Source organism: Orbicella faveolata, unplaced genomic scaffold, assembly GCF_042242905.1.
Source record: "Orbicella faveolata isolate gen_17 unplaced genomic scaffold, um_ofav_v1 contig_27, whole genome shotgun sequence".
NCBI lineage: Eukaryota > Metazoa > Cnidaria > Anthozoa > Scleractinia > Merulinidae > Orbicella > Orbicella faveolata.
Window position 1 is genome coordinate 9,138,348 of NW_028301555.1, and position 16,892 is coordinate 9,155,239.

Here is a 16,892-nt window from a genome sequence, read left to right on the forward strand (position 1 = left end):
CTTACCCCTGCCCCACACCTCACGGGTGCCGCCTCCATAGCATAATTTTGAACTAAATAAAACTGCAAAGCCGTGGAAGAAGATCCTGCTTGATTGAACGTTGGAGCTCGCAGGAGATCTAATCAGCCAAACTTGAAAACTAAAACGATGAGAAGTCAAAGACTGCAAGGCTGACACAACATGGTGTACTTAAAACGTGGTATATTTGCGAATTGAGATTGATGTACACGTAAGAGACATTCATCACAATAAAAACAGAACATTCTAGCCGAGGATCAAATATTCCTTGCTTCGACCCTGGACTGGCTTCGAGGAACTTTCCCGTGTAAGCCGTGCTCGCTCCCCTCCCGATACCCAGGCACATCGAAAAACGCGAAAGACTGGTGTCTAGATTTTTCTCGTTCCCAGATTTCCATCGGTCTGTTGTCAAAATGGCGGAGCACCATGCAGAGATGAGATGGATAGCAAAGTGACTTGTTTTCCAAAGTAGAATGTCTTCTTCGAGAATGGTTGATACAACGGTTGAAAGTGCCAGTGATCCTTCGTGCTCTTCATGTGCAAAGTTAAAGGAGGTTTGTGTCGAATCTTTCAAATAACCGCTTTTGTTCATGAAATACGTTTCAGAGACGTTTTCCTTTTGACATCTTGAAGGATTTGAAGGTATTCGATATGTTTGATGATTCTGAAAATAGTTACTGGAGCATTACTCCAGGCCACCGTGGAAGCTTTTTTAAAATCAACTGTTGCTATCTCGCTTTCTTATCACGTATAGTATATCAACATACAGAAGTAGCAATAATGTTTGCCTGTTTCTTGTTTGTATCAACTGATGTCTCCGTACATGTATGTACATGTGTTTACACCAGCGCAAGTTTTGCATCTACTCTGATGGATCTACCTCTTTTATGTGAAGGATTTAGATTTAAAAATTGGTTAAACTGCAGAGCACTGTGATTGTGAAGAAACATATGTGTACTGGAGAATTCATTCCATGTTTAATTTGTGCCAGTTTATTCCACTCACATACAGTACTCATTTCAAAGTGGGTCTTCTGCACACCAGCTTATAAATGCTTTTATTACGTAGCTAGGTCCGTGAGCGGGTAAGATGAACCAAATTAATCCTGCATTGTGATTGGTATTTTGACTGATTTATTGTAACTAATTTTGTTTGTTTGTTTTTTCTAGGCACTTGAAGCTTCAAAGAGAGAGCACTCACTGACTTTAAGGATGGTCAAGGAAAAGATAATTTCAACAGAGTGTGTATAGTTTTCACAATATCTTGATCACAATAATTTTTTATTGAAGAAGTATCATCTGTCCTCATTGCACCATGGGATGCAGAAGGCCTTATGGAAGGAGTATACATGTAGGTTACTTACTTGTGCGTGATGGTTTTTTTTGTTTCCTTTTTTAGTGAGCTGATAAAGAAGTACCAGCAGAAATGCCATGGTATCCTTTTATTGGTTGATAATTGATAAATGCTCATTATAAACATGATGACGAAAGCTGATTTTCATCTGAGATTATACTTTATGCAGATATGAGATTTCTATTCATGCATGTTCATGAATGTACATGTGCATGTACATGTAGTCTTTAAACTAGAATTTGGGATTCAATATTTACTTTCTACTATTATAATTGTTAAAAATCAATTTATTACAGTAAAAGCAGAGAGTTTTGTAAGAAATTGTTAGCTCAGGCATTCTTTTCTTGAGAATATTGGGGAAAGACAACAAAGATTTAAAAGATTAATGTACAATGTACTTTATTTCCATAGTTTTTTGCTACAAAAGTTGAAGATAATTATGTTTTGCTTCAGTTATAACAAGTTATTGGGAAGATTAAGATTTACGTGTTGGGTATACATTAGATCTTGGTGATACACATCTTGTTTCATTGATAATTAAGGTATCATGGTAGGTGGATTGACAGTGTTTGGAAATCGCGATCTTACGCTGGCGCTTTGAAAGAAAACCCGATCAACCTATACATTTTCTGAAAGCTTAATAGTTATAGAATACAATCATATCTTTGAAATTTTCTAAAAAGTTATTGTCACAGTGATATTAAAAGAAATACCCAGAAACACTGCTTCGCTTAAACTGGTTTGCTTCTGCACATGAATTATCGGAGCGGCGTGATTTACATCGGAAATGTTTTCTCCGACATCACCCTCAAAAATCGTGTCTACCATTTTCCAGATGTGGTTTGGTTTTTTTTCTACACCCTCCTAAACTTTGATATTTTTAATGCGGACGTTTCCTTCTACAAAAGAGGCCATAACTTTGAAATGGAAGCGAAATTAAACAAAGCCCGATATGGTTTTTTGAAGGAGGTATCCCAGAACATACCTGCTGATTTTCAGCCAATTCCATCAGAAGACGCGCGTAAACGAACTAAAAATGTTCATTCTTATATGCAGTTTTATTTTATCGAGAAAAACACGAAAAACCTTTTATGAGATTTGTATGAATAGGTGTTAAAAATCCCCTCTGCACTGACAGATGTCGGCATGGGTCAGTTTACCACAACAATGGGTTATGACAACTTGAAATAAACAGACGACTAATATTCTGGCACGGAAACCCGCATCGCAGTGAAGTCGTCCGAGAAGGGACAAACTACAAGTTAAACTGCCGTGATTTTTTACTTAAAAGATTTCATCGGCAGCATTGGTATTATGTTGCTTAAGTTTAGGCTCCTTCGTTCTCCAGACATTTTTTGAAACCATGCCTCGTGAAGCCAAAAAGCATGAAAAAGAGGAAATCTCGAGGTCTACATAGTCAAAATCTACATATGCGCTTGACTCTCTCGTTGTGGAAATTTCGGAATCGCGTCCGTTCTACAACAATTTCGTGCGACTAGCACTTGTTGTATTTTGTCCTTTTAGCTTCATTGGCGGGACTAGTGTCCTCGAGTTCCTTCAACCATTCTTCTTGGTTACAGTGTGAACCACGGTCGCTCAGAGCTAAAGATCTTGTTTGACGCTGAACCTGTGGGTTCCACCAGATTTTCGCCTCTTCGGCCCCTTCGAAGACGAAAATGGGCAAGAACTTTTCGTCCTGACATAAAGAAAATTTGACAAGAACGAAAGCCAACTTGTGATGAAACAACCAGATCAAGAAAAGTTCGTGTGCACAAATGAAATATCACACCACAATTCATGCTACTTGTGACAACTGGCGGTGAATTTTAATTAGAGGTGTCAACGTGCTGTAAGGGCTTAATAATATTCAAAAATAGTTTTTTTGCTTTAACTTAAAAAATAAAAAAGCCCTTTCCCCCATTCTTTTTGCAAAATATTTATCTCAGTCTTCTCAATTTGAACAGCCAAAAAAAGATTTTTCGCATTTTTCGGAAAAATCCACCTACCACGATACCTTAAAGTGTGAATATTATTGATAATTAAAAGAAGTAACAATAATCAGAACCCTCCTTGACATTCTGTAGAATCTGACAAACATCAGCAGCAGTCCACTGACAGTGCATTAAAGTTGGAGGCAGCTCAAATGTGAGACACTTTTCTTGATTAAAAGGAATGTTAGGCAAATTAATGGTAGTAACTAGTACACACCGTTTGCAGGCTAGCTGTTTAGGGCTAGCCAGAATATGCCATCTGTTATTTCCCAGAATTGTGTAACTTTGAATGCTGAAATTATTGGATTTGGACACTCAATATTCCTTGCATTTTCTTATTAAGGAAGTTGAGAACTTTCTTTGGAAGAGTATCGTTAAATCAGAGGTTTCATTAACATTTTCAACAGGAGGGCAACCTGTTTTCACTTGCAGTTGAAGCATTTTAAACTGAACTTCGTTATAAGAAAAACTTTCCTCTAGATGGTTAAACCAGGTGGGCAAAATTGTTCTCACGGCTGGTCAATTTGCCTGGTGTCCAGCCCTTAATAAAATCCCTGTAGGAATGTACAGGCATTGCAGGATAATGTTTATAATATTAACTGATTGGTAGTATTAGTATTGAGAAGAGGGGATTTACTGGTATGTGAGGGAAGAGTCTCAGTGATTTTAACTGTCTAACATACATGCAGTGTGTTATTTGTATGCACGACCTTTCCCTTGATCTTCTGGTCAAGTAAAATACAGTAATCGATGAAAGTGCTGTTTTTGTCACTGACTTGTATATTTTAGCAAGACATGACACACAAGTCAGTGACAAAAAACGGCACTTTTATTGACTATGTCATCTCCTGACTACATTTACTCAATGTTTAAAATACAGTTAAGTCAGTTGTTTTTGTGTTTAATTGAATTACAGGAAAATAGAATCATTGCAAAGTCAGCTGGATAGGACATTGCATTCCAGTGAACCTTTAAGAAAGGTACTAAGCCAGTGTACTAATAAATTCACCAAGAACTAGTACATACTTTTGCTCTAAATGATGACGTGTTTGCTCCATTTGAAGTTGTACTTGACTGTTTAAAGGTTGTAGTAGTGGTCTGTAATTTCTCATGCCTGGAGGTGTAGCTTGTTGGGAAAGGGGTGAAGTTTCTATGGTGCCTGTAACCACTCCTTATTACAGTCCAAACATTGATTGCAGTAACAAGAGATTCTACTCTACGTGTAGGTCGAGTGACTTGATGCTTTGAAAATCAGAGTTACAGTAGGACATAATATTATTAGCAGTCTTAGTTAGAGGTTCATAATATACAATAGCATTACTTTTTCTTTGTCATTATGCCACATTTTAATTGCACAACAAGTGCTGCCAGTTCCATGAACATTTTTGGCATGTACTTGTACCACACAAGTTAATAAGCAATATCACAATCTAAGAAGTGGAAACAATTCTTCATGTTTAATTCCTGTTTTGTTTACTTCCAGAATGTAGCAAGACTACATAGGGAAAAATCTTTAGCTGATTCAACCATTTCAGAATTAAGAGAAAAGCTGCAGAATTTTGAGGTACTGTACTGTGCATCAATGAAGGCATTACTCAGCAAGTTGTTTTTCATATATTAATTTTCAGGTAAAAATATTTCAATTATTTTAACAATACTTACAATTACAGACATGAACCTGCACATGTGATAACTCTAGGTTAGTAGGCCACTTCCGAGTTGCCTTTTGCCTCGGCGTCAAAAAGAGTCTTTGTATGAAACCATTCATGTGGAAAAGTGTTCTGCCGTCTGTTCTAACTACAGGTTCATTTTCATGCAAATCAAACTCATTTTCATATGAAAGGTTTTGCACAAAGACTCGTTTTGAAACAGTGGCTCAATTAAGGTAACTTGGAAATGACCTATTGTAAAGTTTGCATTAGAGTTTCTTACACTAGTGGGGATTCAGGTCATTGAACATTTAACTGGAGTGAAAATGTCTTTTTATACAGAAAATAAACTCTGAGTTGCTAAGCACAGCTAAAATCAAGGAAGAGCAGGAGTGTGCATGGAGACTGGAGAAACAAGTTCAAGCACATGAGATGCAAAAACAAAAGAAAAGGTTATTAATAGCTACTAACTGTACATGAGAATTCCCATACAATCCATTTGTCTTGCTGTTGTGGTATGAGGCACATCCATGTCCAACTGTGTTGTACATCTAAGCTCATCTAAACGTACATCTAAGTATTTATACCATACCATAGAAGAAACAGCCAATAAGAATACAGGAAAGCCATCGTATATTTGATGGTATTCCATCCAACCTTCCCATCATGCTCCATGCACATGTCACATTGATTGTGTTGATCTCTGTATTTTCAATGGCATGGTATAAAATAGTTATGCCAACGCTTTCTCCTGGTATACTATGGAATACCATGTAATATCCCACCACCAGAAAATTTCAAGTGCCATTTGTGATATTCCATGTTATACCTCTTGAAAGCGTTAAAAAACTAGTATTTACATACTGTACTGTATACCTTTATTTATTTAAGCCAGGGTAACCCATTTGGAGCCAAAGCTGACTCTGTTATCAAAAGGAACCTTAGATTGAAGTTCCATAAGGACATCCCACCAACTAAATAAATAGTAAGGTAACTCTCTAACTGGCAGTTTTCAAGAACGTTGTTGCTGCTTGTAATCATGATACATTTTTGACAGTTTGCAGAAAAGTGAGGGTACCATTGCCAAGCTGCAGGAAGAAATCAAGAAAGCAAAAGGTTTTTTGTTATTTCTTGTTTTCATTTTTTACATACATGTAAACTGAACCCCTCATTATGTATGTTTTTTTTTTTTGGTATTTTGAGCTGTTGTTCTTTTCTCTCCATAGAGAAAAACAAAGAATTGAACAAATTGCTGGGTCAAGCCAACAGAAAGGCTGCAAAAATGGAGCAACAGCTTCAGAAATCCATGGTAAGTAGTTGCTGCTGTTACTTTCCCAGCACAGAGAAGAGAGTGATCGCCACTGCATCTTTACAAAAGCTTTGAGTGTGTGGTGTAAGGCCCTAACATCTGTACAGTCTTAAGATAGATATTGAATGCCAGTAACTGATTTTTTTCTTTTAAAACAGGAGGAGATTCAAAGTGTCAAGCTAGAGGCAGAGTTTGGTCAGTGTAAATTTATTTTGTACATGTGCACATAGCCTCTTATGATTTGCTTTTTTTTGGTTTGATTGCTTTTAAACCAGTTTGCCTTTCAATTTTCTTGGACTGTTATCGTTACCATGTCTTTTGAATTGTAAAGTGGCTTTACTGCCTGCTTACTGTAGGACCATACGGTTACATGTACTTCTTTTGTTTCAAAATTAATAACTGAATTGTATGTAATTCAATATTTTTGTTTTCCTTCTTTTGCGTAGCTTTCACTCACTTTTGGTTTCAACCAACTGTATGTAGTCGAATGGCTTACTTTCGAAGAATACTACATTCTCTGTTCTTTCCTTGTTTGTTTGCTTACCTGATCCTTGATTTTCACAGCAAAAGCCCTTGGGGAAGATTTGACAAAGAAAACCTCTAAACCAAGGTAGGATTGAACGGTGATAATGAAAACAAAGTTTCCATCTCGGTGCTTGGATCGGACTGACATCATGTTTACAGTGGTCACATATTTTCTGCAGACATCAGAAATGAGGTAACAAATAACTTGCAACTCTGTCGGCAGCAAAGAGTTTGTTGTCTCCAATCAAAATCGAGATTCTTATAGCGGGAATATATCTAGTTTCCTGGTACATGTAAATTAGTTAGACATGTTTAATAGTGTCAGTTGTTAAAAATTGCCTTTACAAGAGCTGTTTCACATTTTTCACGAAATCTTAACGTTATGCTTTTATGTTGTTTCTTGTAGGCAGCGACAAAAAGCCCGTCAGCCACCTCGACAGCCGCCCGTGGAAACGAAACAGACCTCGCCTTCAGCCTCGCATCCAAGTCAACAGCTGGCGCACGTTATAGAGGAATTCTCTATGCTATCCGATATGGAGCCCGCTCTCAGTCCCCTACCGCCCAGTCCTGACAGAGAAGCACTGGGAGACAGTAGCAGCTCCGAGGAAGAGAGTGGCAGTGGAAGCAGCAGCGAGGATGATGGGAGCGGGAATGAAGATGAAGACAGTGATTACAGCCTGGGTGATCTAGCAGACATGCTGATTGGCGATCATGACGAGGGTGAAAACTTAGCAGCGAGTCCTATGAAAACTAGAAGCAGTGATCAAGATTTTCAGGAAGATGTTGAAAACAGCACTGGACAGGAAACGACGACAAAGAACGATGCTGATTGTGCAAAAACTGAAAATGAATCTTCAGTGAGACAGTCACCAAATGAAGCGAGTGCCTCTGATATTGAAGTTTCTGAAAACCTTTCTCACGAAAACTGCAATATTGCTAATCCAAGAGGTGAGACTTCAAAATGCTTATCAACGACTCAAGAAGGTACATGTAGTATCGAAGCTGAAATGAATGAAAATTCACATATTACAGAAAGCGATGGTTCTGATCGTAAGAAAACAGACGAGGAGTCTGCTAAGACTAAAGAACCCTCCAACATCGAGAAATGCACAGTGGTCACGCCCAGTCCTCAACGAAAGGCAAAGCCGAGGATGGCATCATCGAAACCCCGTGTTATGACTCGATCCAGAGCTAAAGCAATGAAACTCAGTTCCTCGTCTGATGCTGAAAGCTCGTCAGAAAGAGAAACAGGAATGGAGGTTAATTCAACTCAAGAAAATTCTTCAGAGGTGTCAGATACGGACTTAAAGCGTGATTCTAATGCGAGTGATATCGGAAAATCTAACGATGGTGGTAGTGGCAACAATGAAAACGTTTCTTCCGTTGCGTTGGTGGATAACATGAAGGAATTCACTGAAAGCTCGCAAGCAAACGAAAGCGTAGAACATGCTAAAGGAAACTTCCAGGATATCTTGCCTGATTCTTCGAATACCGATGCTGATGATGGTGCTCATCACCATGGAAACCTTTGCGAACCCGTCTGCTTGGTAGCCTCTTTTTCAGACTTGAAGGACCAAGAACCTACTGAAGACAATTCAGCTGTATTACTAGTAGGAGTGGAAGCGGATGTCATCCATTCCCAGACAAACGATGGTGAGCGTAGCTGTTCGGGAGCATTAGGTACAGACTCAGAGGAACAAGCAGGTAATGAAGGCAATTCAAATGTATTATTGATAGGAATGGATACAGATGCCGTCCAACACCAGAAAAACGACGGTCAGCTTAGTCGTTCAAGAGCCTTACTTTCAGGTTCAGAGAAACAAGAAGAAAATGAAAGCAATTCAAATGTATTATCAGTAGGAGTGGATAAAGATGTCAACCATCAACAGAAAAACGACGGTCAGCTTAGTTGTTCAAGCGCCTTACTTACAGACTCAGAGGAACAAGCAGGTAATGAGGACAGTTCAAATGTATTTACGGGAGGACAGGAAGTGGATGGTAGTAAACTTAGTCATTCAACAGCCTCGCTTTCAGAGCAAGTCGCCTATGACGACGACTCGGATGTATCTCCAGCGCCTACTTCAGAGGCTGCTGCGAACGTACCCACTGAAGTTGGGATCGAAGTTAATCAGGAGATTTCTACAACTTCTGAATGTGGATCTAGAACTAAAGGTGATGCTCCACTTAACATGACTAGGGAGCAAAATGCCGACATCAATGAAATTCCTTCACTCGAACTCAACAATGACAATGCTGACAGCATTTTGGCTAATAAAATCATCAGCGAGATAAATACCGAAGAAAGCCAAACTTCACAGGACAGCAAAATCACCGCAGATGTTAACGGGAACACTGTGTTGTCGCAGTTAGAGGCCAAAGAGAATGCATTTGAACGAAGAGAGGACACCCTTGAAGAGAATAACAACAACATATCTGAAGATTTTGAATCCGCTCCTGAGCAGTTGGAGGATGATTCTGCTCTTGTAGTTGACACTGATTCGTCTGACCAAACTCAGCCCTTTGTGCGTAAGACTCCAAACCGCCCCATTTGTACAACGAAGAGAAAAAGCACGGATGTATCTGAGCTATCTACAACTTTTGATGGCACCAAAAATGAAGACAGATCAACGGAGCAAGTGTATGTCCCATCAGACGAAGAGACTGATGCAGATTCTTTTCCATGTGTAGTGCCTGGCAAAGCAACAACAAATAAGTTCGTTGAAACTTCAAAAGGTGAACCGGTTTATGTTAGTAGTTCGACTGTCGAAGTAGATTTGAATCTATCTACTCTGACTTGTGAAAAGGAGACAACGATGACAACAGCATCAACAACAGAGACAACAGAATGCTCCTCAACCACAAGCCACGAAGTTGAAACTTCTGAAGACTGCAAGTTAGCTTTAGAAGAAGACGACCATTCACATGTCTCTGACGAGGCAATGCAAAGTTGCTCAATTGACGAGCGCGAAGGAAAAGACTCAAAAGGGCAAGATTCCAGTGTACAAGAAAATATCCCTGTCTTAACTTCTGAGTCTTCTGGAAAGAATTCAGAATTGGAGAAAGATGAGTCCCTGTCTAGTGATGGAGAACAGTTCTCGACCTGTAATGAGGGAGGAAAGTATTCTGATTGCGTAAAAGGTGTACCTGCTTCTAAAACTGCAATTGAAGAAGCTAGTGAACCTTCGACTTCCACTGAGGGAAGAAAGAATTCTGATTGCGTAAAAGATGTACCAGCTTCTAAAACAGTAATTGAGGATGCTAGTGAACCTTCGACTTCCAAGGAGGGTAGAAAGAATTCTGATTGCGTTAAAGATGTACCCTCTTTTAAAACGGTAATTGAAGAAGCTAGTAAACCTTCCACTTCCAGTGAGGGAAGAAATGAGTCTGATTCAGAAAGAGATATGTCTTCTAGAGCAATGACTAGAAAACGTTCCTCCACTTCTACTGACGAAAACCGGCATTTTGATACGAAAGAAGATTTGTCTTCAAGAGTTACGGGTAAAGAGAGATCCTCGCTTGTTAATGAGGGGAGAAAACATTCTGATATGGGAAGAGTTGTGTCTTCTATTGGTACGAGGAAAGAAAGTTGCTTAACTTTTGATGAGGGAAAAAATAATTCTCCTTTGGGAAGAGATGTGTCTTCTAGAGCTGATTTGACTTCTATTCAGAGAAAAAAGGATTCTGCTTTGGAAAATTTGTCGTCTAGGACAATGAATAAAGAAAGTTCTTCGACTTTTAATGAGGGAAAAAAGCATGCTGATGTGGGAAGAGTTGTGCCTTCTACAGGTACGAAGAGAGAAAGGAATTCTGCTTTGGAAAGAAATGTATCATCTGGAGAAGTGGGTAATGAAAGTCCTTCGACCTTTAATATGAGAAAGAGAAATTCTGATTTGGGAAGAGAGGTGTCTCCTAGAATTATAAGTAAAGAAGGATCCTCTTCGAATGAGAAGGAAATACCCTCTAATCTAGATGTTCGGGAGCCATCGACATTTGACGAGACAAGAAAACGTTATGCGATCAAGAGGGATGTTTCGTCCCCTAGAACTTTAACTGAAAAAGCTGGGGAAAGAAAACGTCCGTCATCATCTCAATTAGATGCAGAAGAGAGTAAACTTGGAGAAAGAGGACAATCTTTGGAATTGCCTTGGTTTCCGAACAACGCAGGACCTTCTGATGACTCCCCAGCTCTATGTGACCCGGAAGACGATTCTCCAATTCAAGCCTTGTTTAATAATCTTGAATGTCTCTTGGAGGAATTTCCTTCACTTTCTCCTCTTCCACCTTCACCTTGTCCTTCGGACGATGAAGAATGTTTAGCTTCCCAAATTTCATCCAGTAACTTGAACAAAGAAAAGTCAAACCGTGTCACCGACTTAACTTTTGCAAAAAAGACTTTTGATGTACGTGGAAAGCCTGAATTTAAACGTGACCAGGAATTGAATTACACTGAAGTCGCATCAAGGAGCGTTAAAAGAACTTCGCTAAGAAATAGCGCGACTATGTGTATAACAGAATCAAACAAAGTGAACATTTCAGTAACGCCACGGAATTGTCTTGCAAAGGACAAAACAAGCAAATCAGCGTCTACGTCCTGTTCGGGAGGAAGTGCCTCAACCAAACCTCCCTTACAACGGTCGGCATCCGCACCTCCTCGCGCAGAAGAAAAAGTCTCACTAAAGCGTTCTTATCAACAATCAGTTTCTGAACCAGTTAACAACAAGATCGCTGTCGCGCAGAAAAGCAAGAAGATGAAAACGCAGCCTAAAATTCCTCACAAAGAAGAAACCTCAAGCTTGGAAAATCGGTTAGGTATTTCTAGAGTTCCGGTTGAAAAAGCCACATTCAGTCAACCATCGAAGAAAAATGGTGTTACTAAAGGGCCGGTACTTGTCAGCAGGAAAGGACCAATACTCGCTGACAGTAAGGAGCCAAAACTGGCTGGCAATAAGGGACCAATACAGCCTGGCACTAAGGTGCCAATACTGGCTGGCAAAAAGGAACCAAAAGTGGCTGACAAAAAGGAGCCAAAACTGGCTGGCAATAAGGGACCAATACTGGCCGGCAGTAAGGAGACCGTACTGGTTGGCGATCATGGGCCATTACTGGAGTTCAATGAAAGGCCAGTCCTAGAAGAAGAGTCCAAAAATACAAACAATTCAGCGAAATCAACTGGCAACAAACAGAGCAAATATCGACCGTTGTCAGTCCGTCCAGGTTATATGCCTGAAGTGAAGTATGTGTTCAAATGTCTGAGTCGTGTGTACGAAGACAATGTAGATCTACATATTGTAGTCGAGAGACTAACCACTAAGCGATGTATTTCATCCAGTACGCCCGTAGTTTCGGCCATAATTCAGTTTTTAAAAGAACGAGAAGACGACCTCGTCCCTCAGATCCTCGATCAACTTGAACACTTTCAGACTGATGCGAGTCCAAACAACTGGCAGCCTGTTATTTCCAGTTTCGAGTCTCGACTGCTGGAAGTGATATCTTTATTATCCAATGATACTTTGTTCGGGAACCTTATTCCTAGATTGGTTTCTCTGTGTTCTCGGAGTTTGACTGAAGCACGTTGGAGCTCAAACGATGAGGAAGTTATGAGGGGGGATCTGTCGCTTTGGTAAGTTCTAGTGTAGGTTATTCTTATGGTAAACTACTTCATGTAAGTGTCACGGAGCATGGGTATAAATCTTCATTATACATGAATGCTAAGCTTGGTATAAATGCTGGAAATGTTTATCAGTCAGTGCTGCACGGAAAAAAATATGATTTTTCTTAAGTTAACATTACCTTCCTGTAGCCTATCGGTTGAGAGTTCGACGGGAGTTCAGAAAGTCATACAATACTCGAGGTTCGATTCTTGTCTTGTCGAGAAGTCGGAATTTTTTTACCAGTAGCTTGTGTCTCTGAGGCCCCATCCACACTACGCAGGAGGAGGTTGAAAGCTGAAAGCTCCGTTTTCGTGACGGATTAGTGTGGACGGTAGGCCTAACCGTGGGGATAAAGCTACGTTTTCAAGTTCCTTCGGCGTCTGTACGCTGCCCGAGTGACTACACTCTTCTTATACTCTTCTCTTTTGACTTTAGTCGTGTCTTGACTGCCTTGTGCCAGCTCAAAGAGAATCTTGGCTGTGTTCGAACGGTGTGTTATGACGTCATACGTTCCCTGTACCGTTCCCAGAACGCTGCTCTACAGCTTGCAGTTACCATGGTTACCGTTTGGCCGAAAGTTCTGAAAACGTCTTCCGATTATTCGAGAGGCAAACAATCGCCTCTTGCTCATACTCTGAAGTTAGTGTTATCGTATGGGGTTCAGAGGTTTCCGTCTGCCGATCTTGGCAACATCTTACGAGTTCTGTGCTGCTGGGAAGATGATTCGGTAACAGAGGAAGACCTGAAACGCTTTGGATTGCAGCTTATTCAACCATTGCGTGAGGAGGGATTGGGGGCTAACGTCGGTCTTGGTAAAGGTAAGACGAGGGATTGAGTCCATTAATAGATTCCATCTTAGAATTTTTTCGATGTACATAACCCTGTACAATCTAATGAACAATACAACAAAACACTGTTCAGTAGCTATTGTTTAAATGAACGTTAGGGTTTAACTGAAGGATTTATTTTGGGACTTACCTTGTCCGTTATAATAAACAGTATTAAATGAAACTACTGCTCGACAGCTTTTATTTGAATGGTCACACACTCCACCTTGTACAGCATAGTAAACAGTACCACATGAAAGTACTGCTCAATAGCTTTCATTTGAATGGTCACACACTAGGGTTTCATCCACAGACTTAAAAGTTAGAACCACCGTGTACAGCATAATAAACAGTACCACATGAAAGTACTGCTCAATAGCTTTCATTTGAATGGTCACACACTAGGGTTTCATCCACAGACGTAAAAGTTAGAACCACCTAGTACAGCATAATAAACAATACCACATGAAAGTACTGCTCAATAGCTTTCATTTGAATGGTCACACACTAGGGTTTCATCCACAGACTTAAAGTGCCTATGAAGTAAAAAATAATTGCTACTGATTTGAAAAGCTTTTCAAAGTAAAAAAGAGTGACGTTTTCCTTTTTGGAATATCTTTTTTCGTTTTAGAGATATTCACGTTTTTGTGTTATAAGTGATGACTTCATAGCTGGTTCCACTAAAACAGTTCAACACTCAATCAAGAATATCTCTAGAAATATTAAAGCAGTATTCTTTAAACTTGGCACGAGAAATGTACATCACAAAAGAAACAAAATGATACCCATCGTGTCATCGTCATGACAACAGTTATGCTGCTGGTCCTGTTTTAATTAAAACTAACATTACCAGATTTTATCTGAAACAAGGACCATCCACTCCCAACAATCTAATGGGGAGAGTTAAGACAATATGGGAATCATGTGCATTCCGAGCAAGACCCTCTGTCCCTTTTCGAAGGGTTGCAAATTGGCATATTTGGTTTTTCACAGAAAGAGACTGGAGCCAAAAGTGTTGCCATGGCAACAACACAGAAGGTGTCATTCTGTTTCTTTTGTGATGCACATTTGTGGTGCCAAGTTTGAAGAACACTGCTCCAATATTTCTAGAGATATTCTTGATTCATTGTTTTACTGTTCAAGTAGAACCACCTATGATGTCATCACTTTCCTCATTTGCATAATATAAAAACGTAAATATCTCTAGAACGAAAAAAGATATTCAAAAAGGGAAACGCCATTCTTCTTTACGCTGAAAAGCCTTTCAAATAATCAGCAATTATTTTTTACTTCATAGGCACTTTAAAAGTTAGAACCACCTAGTACAGCATAATAAACAGTACCACATGAAAGTACTGCTCGATATCTTTTATTTGAATGGTCACACACTACGGTCTTATGCAAGAGACTCAAAAAAATTAGAGCAACCGGTATCACTGCAAAATACTGCTCATTAGCTTTCGTTCGAATAGTGTTAGAAGGCAATGAAGTTAATAGAAACAACGATTATTCCGGTGTAGCAACTATTTATTCTTTTCCTTTAAGATGGCAGCCTGGTCCTCGACAGACATTCGTTTGAAGTAGTCAAGTCTCTCGAGTTATTGTCATGTGTTCTTGGTTGGCAGTGGACTCTAAATGAACTCATTGTCAACAACATTTGGCAAATATTAAAGTCATGGGCTGACAAGGAAACAAGGGATGAACCAACAACGAATGGATCGCACCCACAAGCGGCCTACATCAGCGAGGAGAACAATGTGTCAGCTTGCTGTTGCCGTAATCTCAATGTTTCTAGCGCGGTTTCAAGTGTTACCGTTTTAACAGAAAAGGGAACAAGTGAAAGAAGCGGCTTTACAACTGCGGCAGAAACAAAAGAAAAAAGGAATTCGGTGGGAGGTGAAGAGGTACCGGAGATTTGCTCCAAGTGTGGTAAACTGACGGCAAGCGGGCTCCCAGAATCTCAGGCTGTTCTGTGCATTCAACTCTTAGGTACGTTTACATAACCCGCCGTCTGCGAGTGCGAGTGCGAGTGTAAGTGCGAGTGCGAGTGCAAGTGCGAGTGTGAGTGCGAGTGTGAGACTGAGTGCGAGTGCGAGTGTGAGTGTGAAACTGCGTGCGAGTGCGAGTGCAAGTATGAGTGCGAGCGCGAGGGTTGAAAGTAGAAAGCGACAAAAGGTCTTGCACGTAGTCGAGTTAACATGATCGATATACATTGCTGTTTCAACTAGGAAATATTGACTTGCTATGTCATCAACAAGAAATGTGTGGCATTCCGTTTATTTAGAGAAATCTTTTCGATCATCGATGTAACATACTGATACTGTACATTTTAAGTCGTAACTGGGTGTTAATCGCACTATATTTTCAGGTGTTTTGTGTAGGATTGCCATTGATAATGGACAGACCCCAGTACGTGAAATAACCGACATGGTTTGTGGGCTGATGGAAGATTCCTCACCAACCTCCAAAACTAAAGGTACGCAAACTTTTACGTTTACTCAAGAAAGTGTCCTAAAGTTCTCCTTCATTTGAAGTGGTTTATGATAAAGATTACACTCTTATTTTGTTTTTCTTTTCGCCTCTAGTGACCCACGCCATTCAGCTGGCTTCAGCAGTTTCTCTTCTTGACATGTCACCATGGCAACCAGAAAGAGTAGCCGCGGTTCTCGGCAAGTGGGTCGCAGCTTTGAAGGAGTCAGGCTCTCTGCAGGTTCCCGCGTACGTGGCGCAAGGCTTGGTCTGTCTAAAGAGCTTTTTGAGGATAAATCAAACTTAGAATGGCAAAAAACGCCTTTAGGATTGGTTCGTGACCCGCGAGGGTGATTGTTGCAGTTATAGGCATTTCGAATTGTCTGAACGTGTAGTCGGGCGTTGAGCGCGAAGTCCGTTACTGACGTTGTTCTGCAGTACCACATACATGTATTCTAACCTTGATCAAACTCAGTCGCGAATCTTGAGCTCTACGTTTTTTTTTTTATTTTTATTTTTATTTTTTGAAGCACTAATGATCTTGGAGGACGTTTTCGAGATCAAGCTAATTACAAACTTAAGTTGATACAGTAGTGGACTTGAAAAGGTCATCTACCTTTGTCAGCTAGGAATTAATAATTAGCTAAGTGTTTCACGAGTCCGCCGACGCAACAAACCAGTTTCCGGTTGTAGAAGCTAATAGCTTTGTTCATTCGTTGATGGTAACTTCAAGTTTTGTCCGAAACCTTCTATCATTGAGCTTCCTGCGAAGAAGCCACGAAATTATGTTCCATTATTTCATGAAACGCTATATCTGGATCGCTCTTGAAATGAAATGCGTTGTAGTAAGATGCGTGGAACGGAACTAGCAGCGTGCAGCGTGCAGCGTGCAGTAGGTGTATCGAATGTTTCTGATTAGTTAGGTTTGTCAATATTTAGCAACGTGTCAAAATAATTAAACTAAATAAATCTAAATACAAATGATAAACCCTTGTCGTTGCTTGTATAACAGTTTGTCAGCAAACATGCGTCAAGGGAGCTTATTAACCCTTTGAATACCAAACTTTCGCCAAAAAAATACCGTTTTTAACCGTTTAGTC

The 16,892-nt window shown here is 39.9% G+C and overlaps 1 protein-coding gene across 1 annotated transcript; it reads left to right on the forward strand.

Moving 5' to 3' along the window:
• Positions 1 to 111: 111 nt before the first annotated feature.
• On the forward strand, positions 112 to 16,780 carry LOC110055049 (uncharacterized). The gene is made up of 16 exons (XM_020761433.2): positions 112 to 572; positions 1,188 to 1,258; positions 1,417 to 1,451; positions 3,456 to 3,516; positions 4,279 to 4,342; positions 4,846 to 4,926; positions 5,354 to 5,463; positions 6,069 to 6,127; positions 6,238 to 6,320; positions 6,479 to 6,515; positions 6,885 to 6,930; positions 7,252 to 12,465; positions 12,932 to 13,314; positions 14,869 to 15,312; positions 15,692 to 15,799; positions 15,909 to 16,780. The coding sequence occupies exons 1-16, from the start codon at positions 492 to 494 to the stop codon at positions 16,097 to 16,099; spliced, it is 7,068 nt and encodes a 2,355-aa protein (XP_020617092.2). The 5' UTR covers positions 112 to 491; the 3' UTR covers positions 16,100 to 16,780.
• Positions 16,781 to 16,892: the final 112 nt, after the last annotated feature.

Bases quoted from the DNA above. Each gene is read 5' to 3' on its own strand.
- LOC110055049 (XM_020761433.2), top strand. From the start codon at position 492: ATGTCTTCTTCGAGAATGGTTGATACAACGGTTGAAAGTGCCAGTGAT. The intron at 1,259-1,416 runs GTGTGTATAGTT...TTCCTTTTTTAG, and splicing joins GAAAAGATAATTTCAACAGA to TGAGCTGATAAAGAAGTACC. The intron at 6,931-7,251 runs GTAGGATTGAAC...TGTTTCTTGTAG, and splicing joins AAGAAAACCTCTAAACCAAG to GCAGCGACAAAAAGCCCGTC.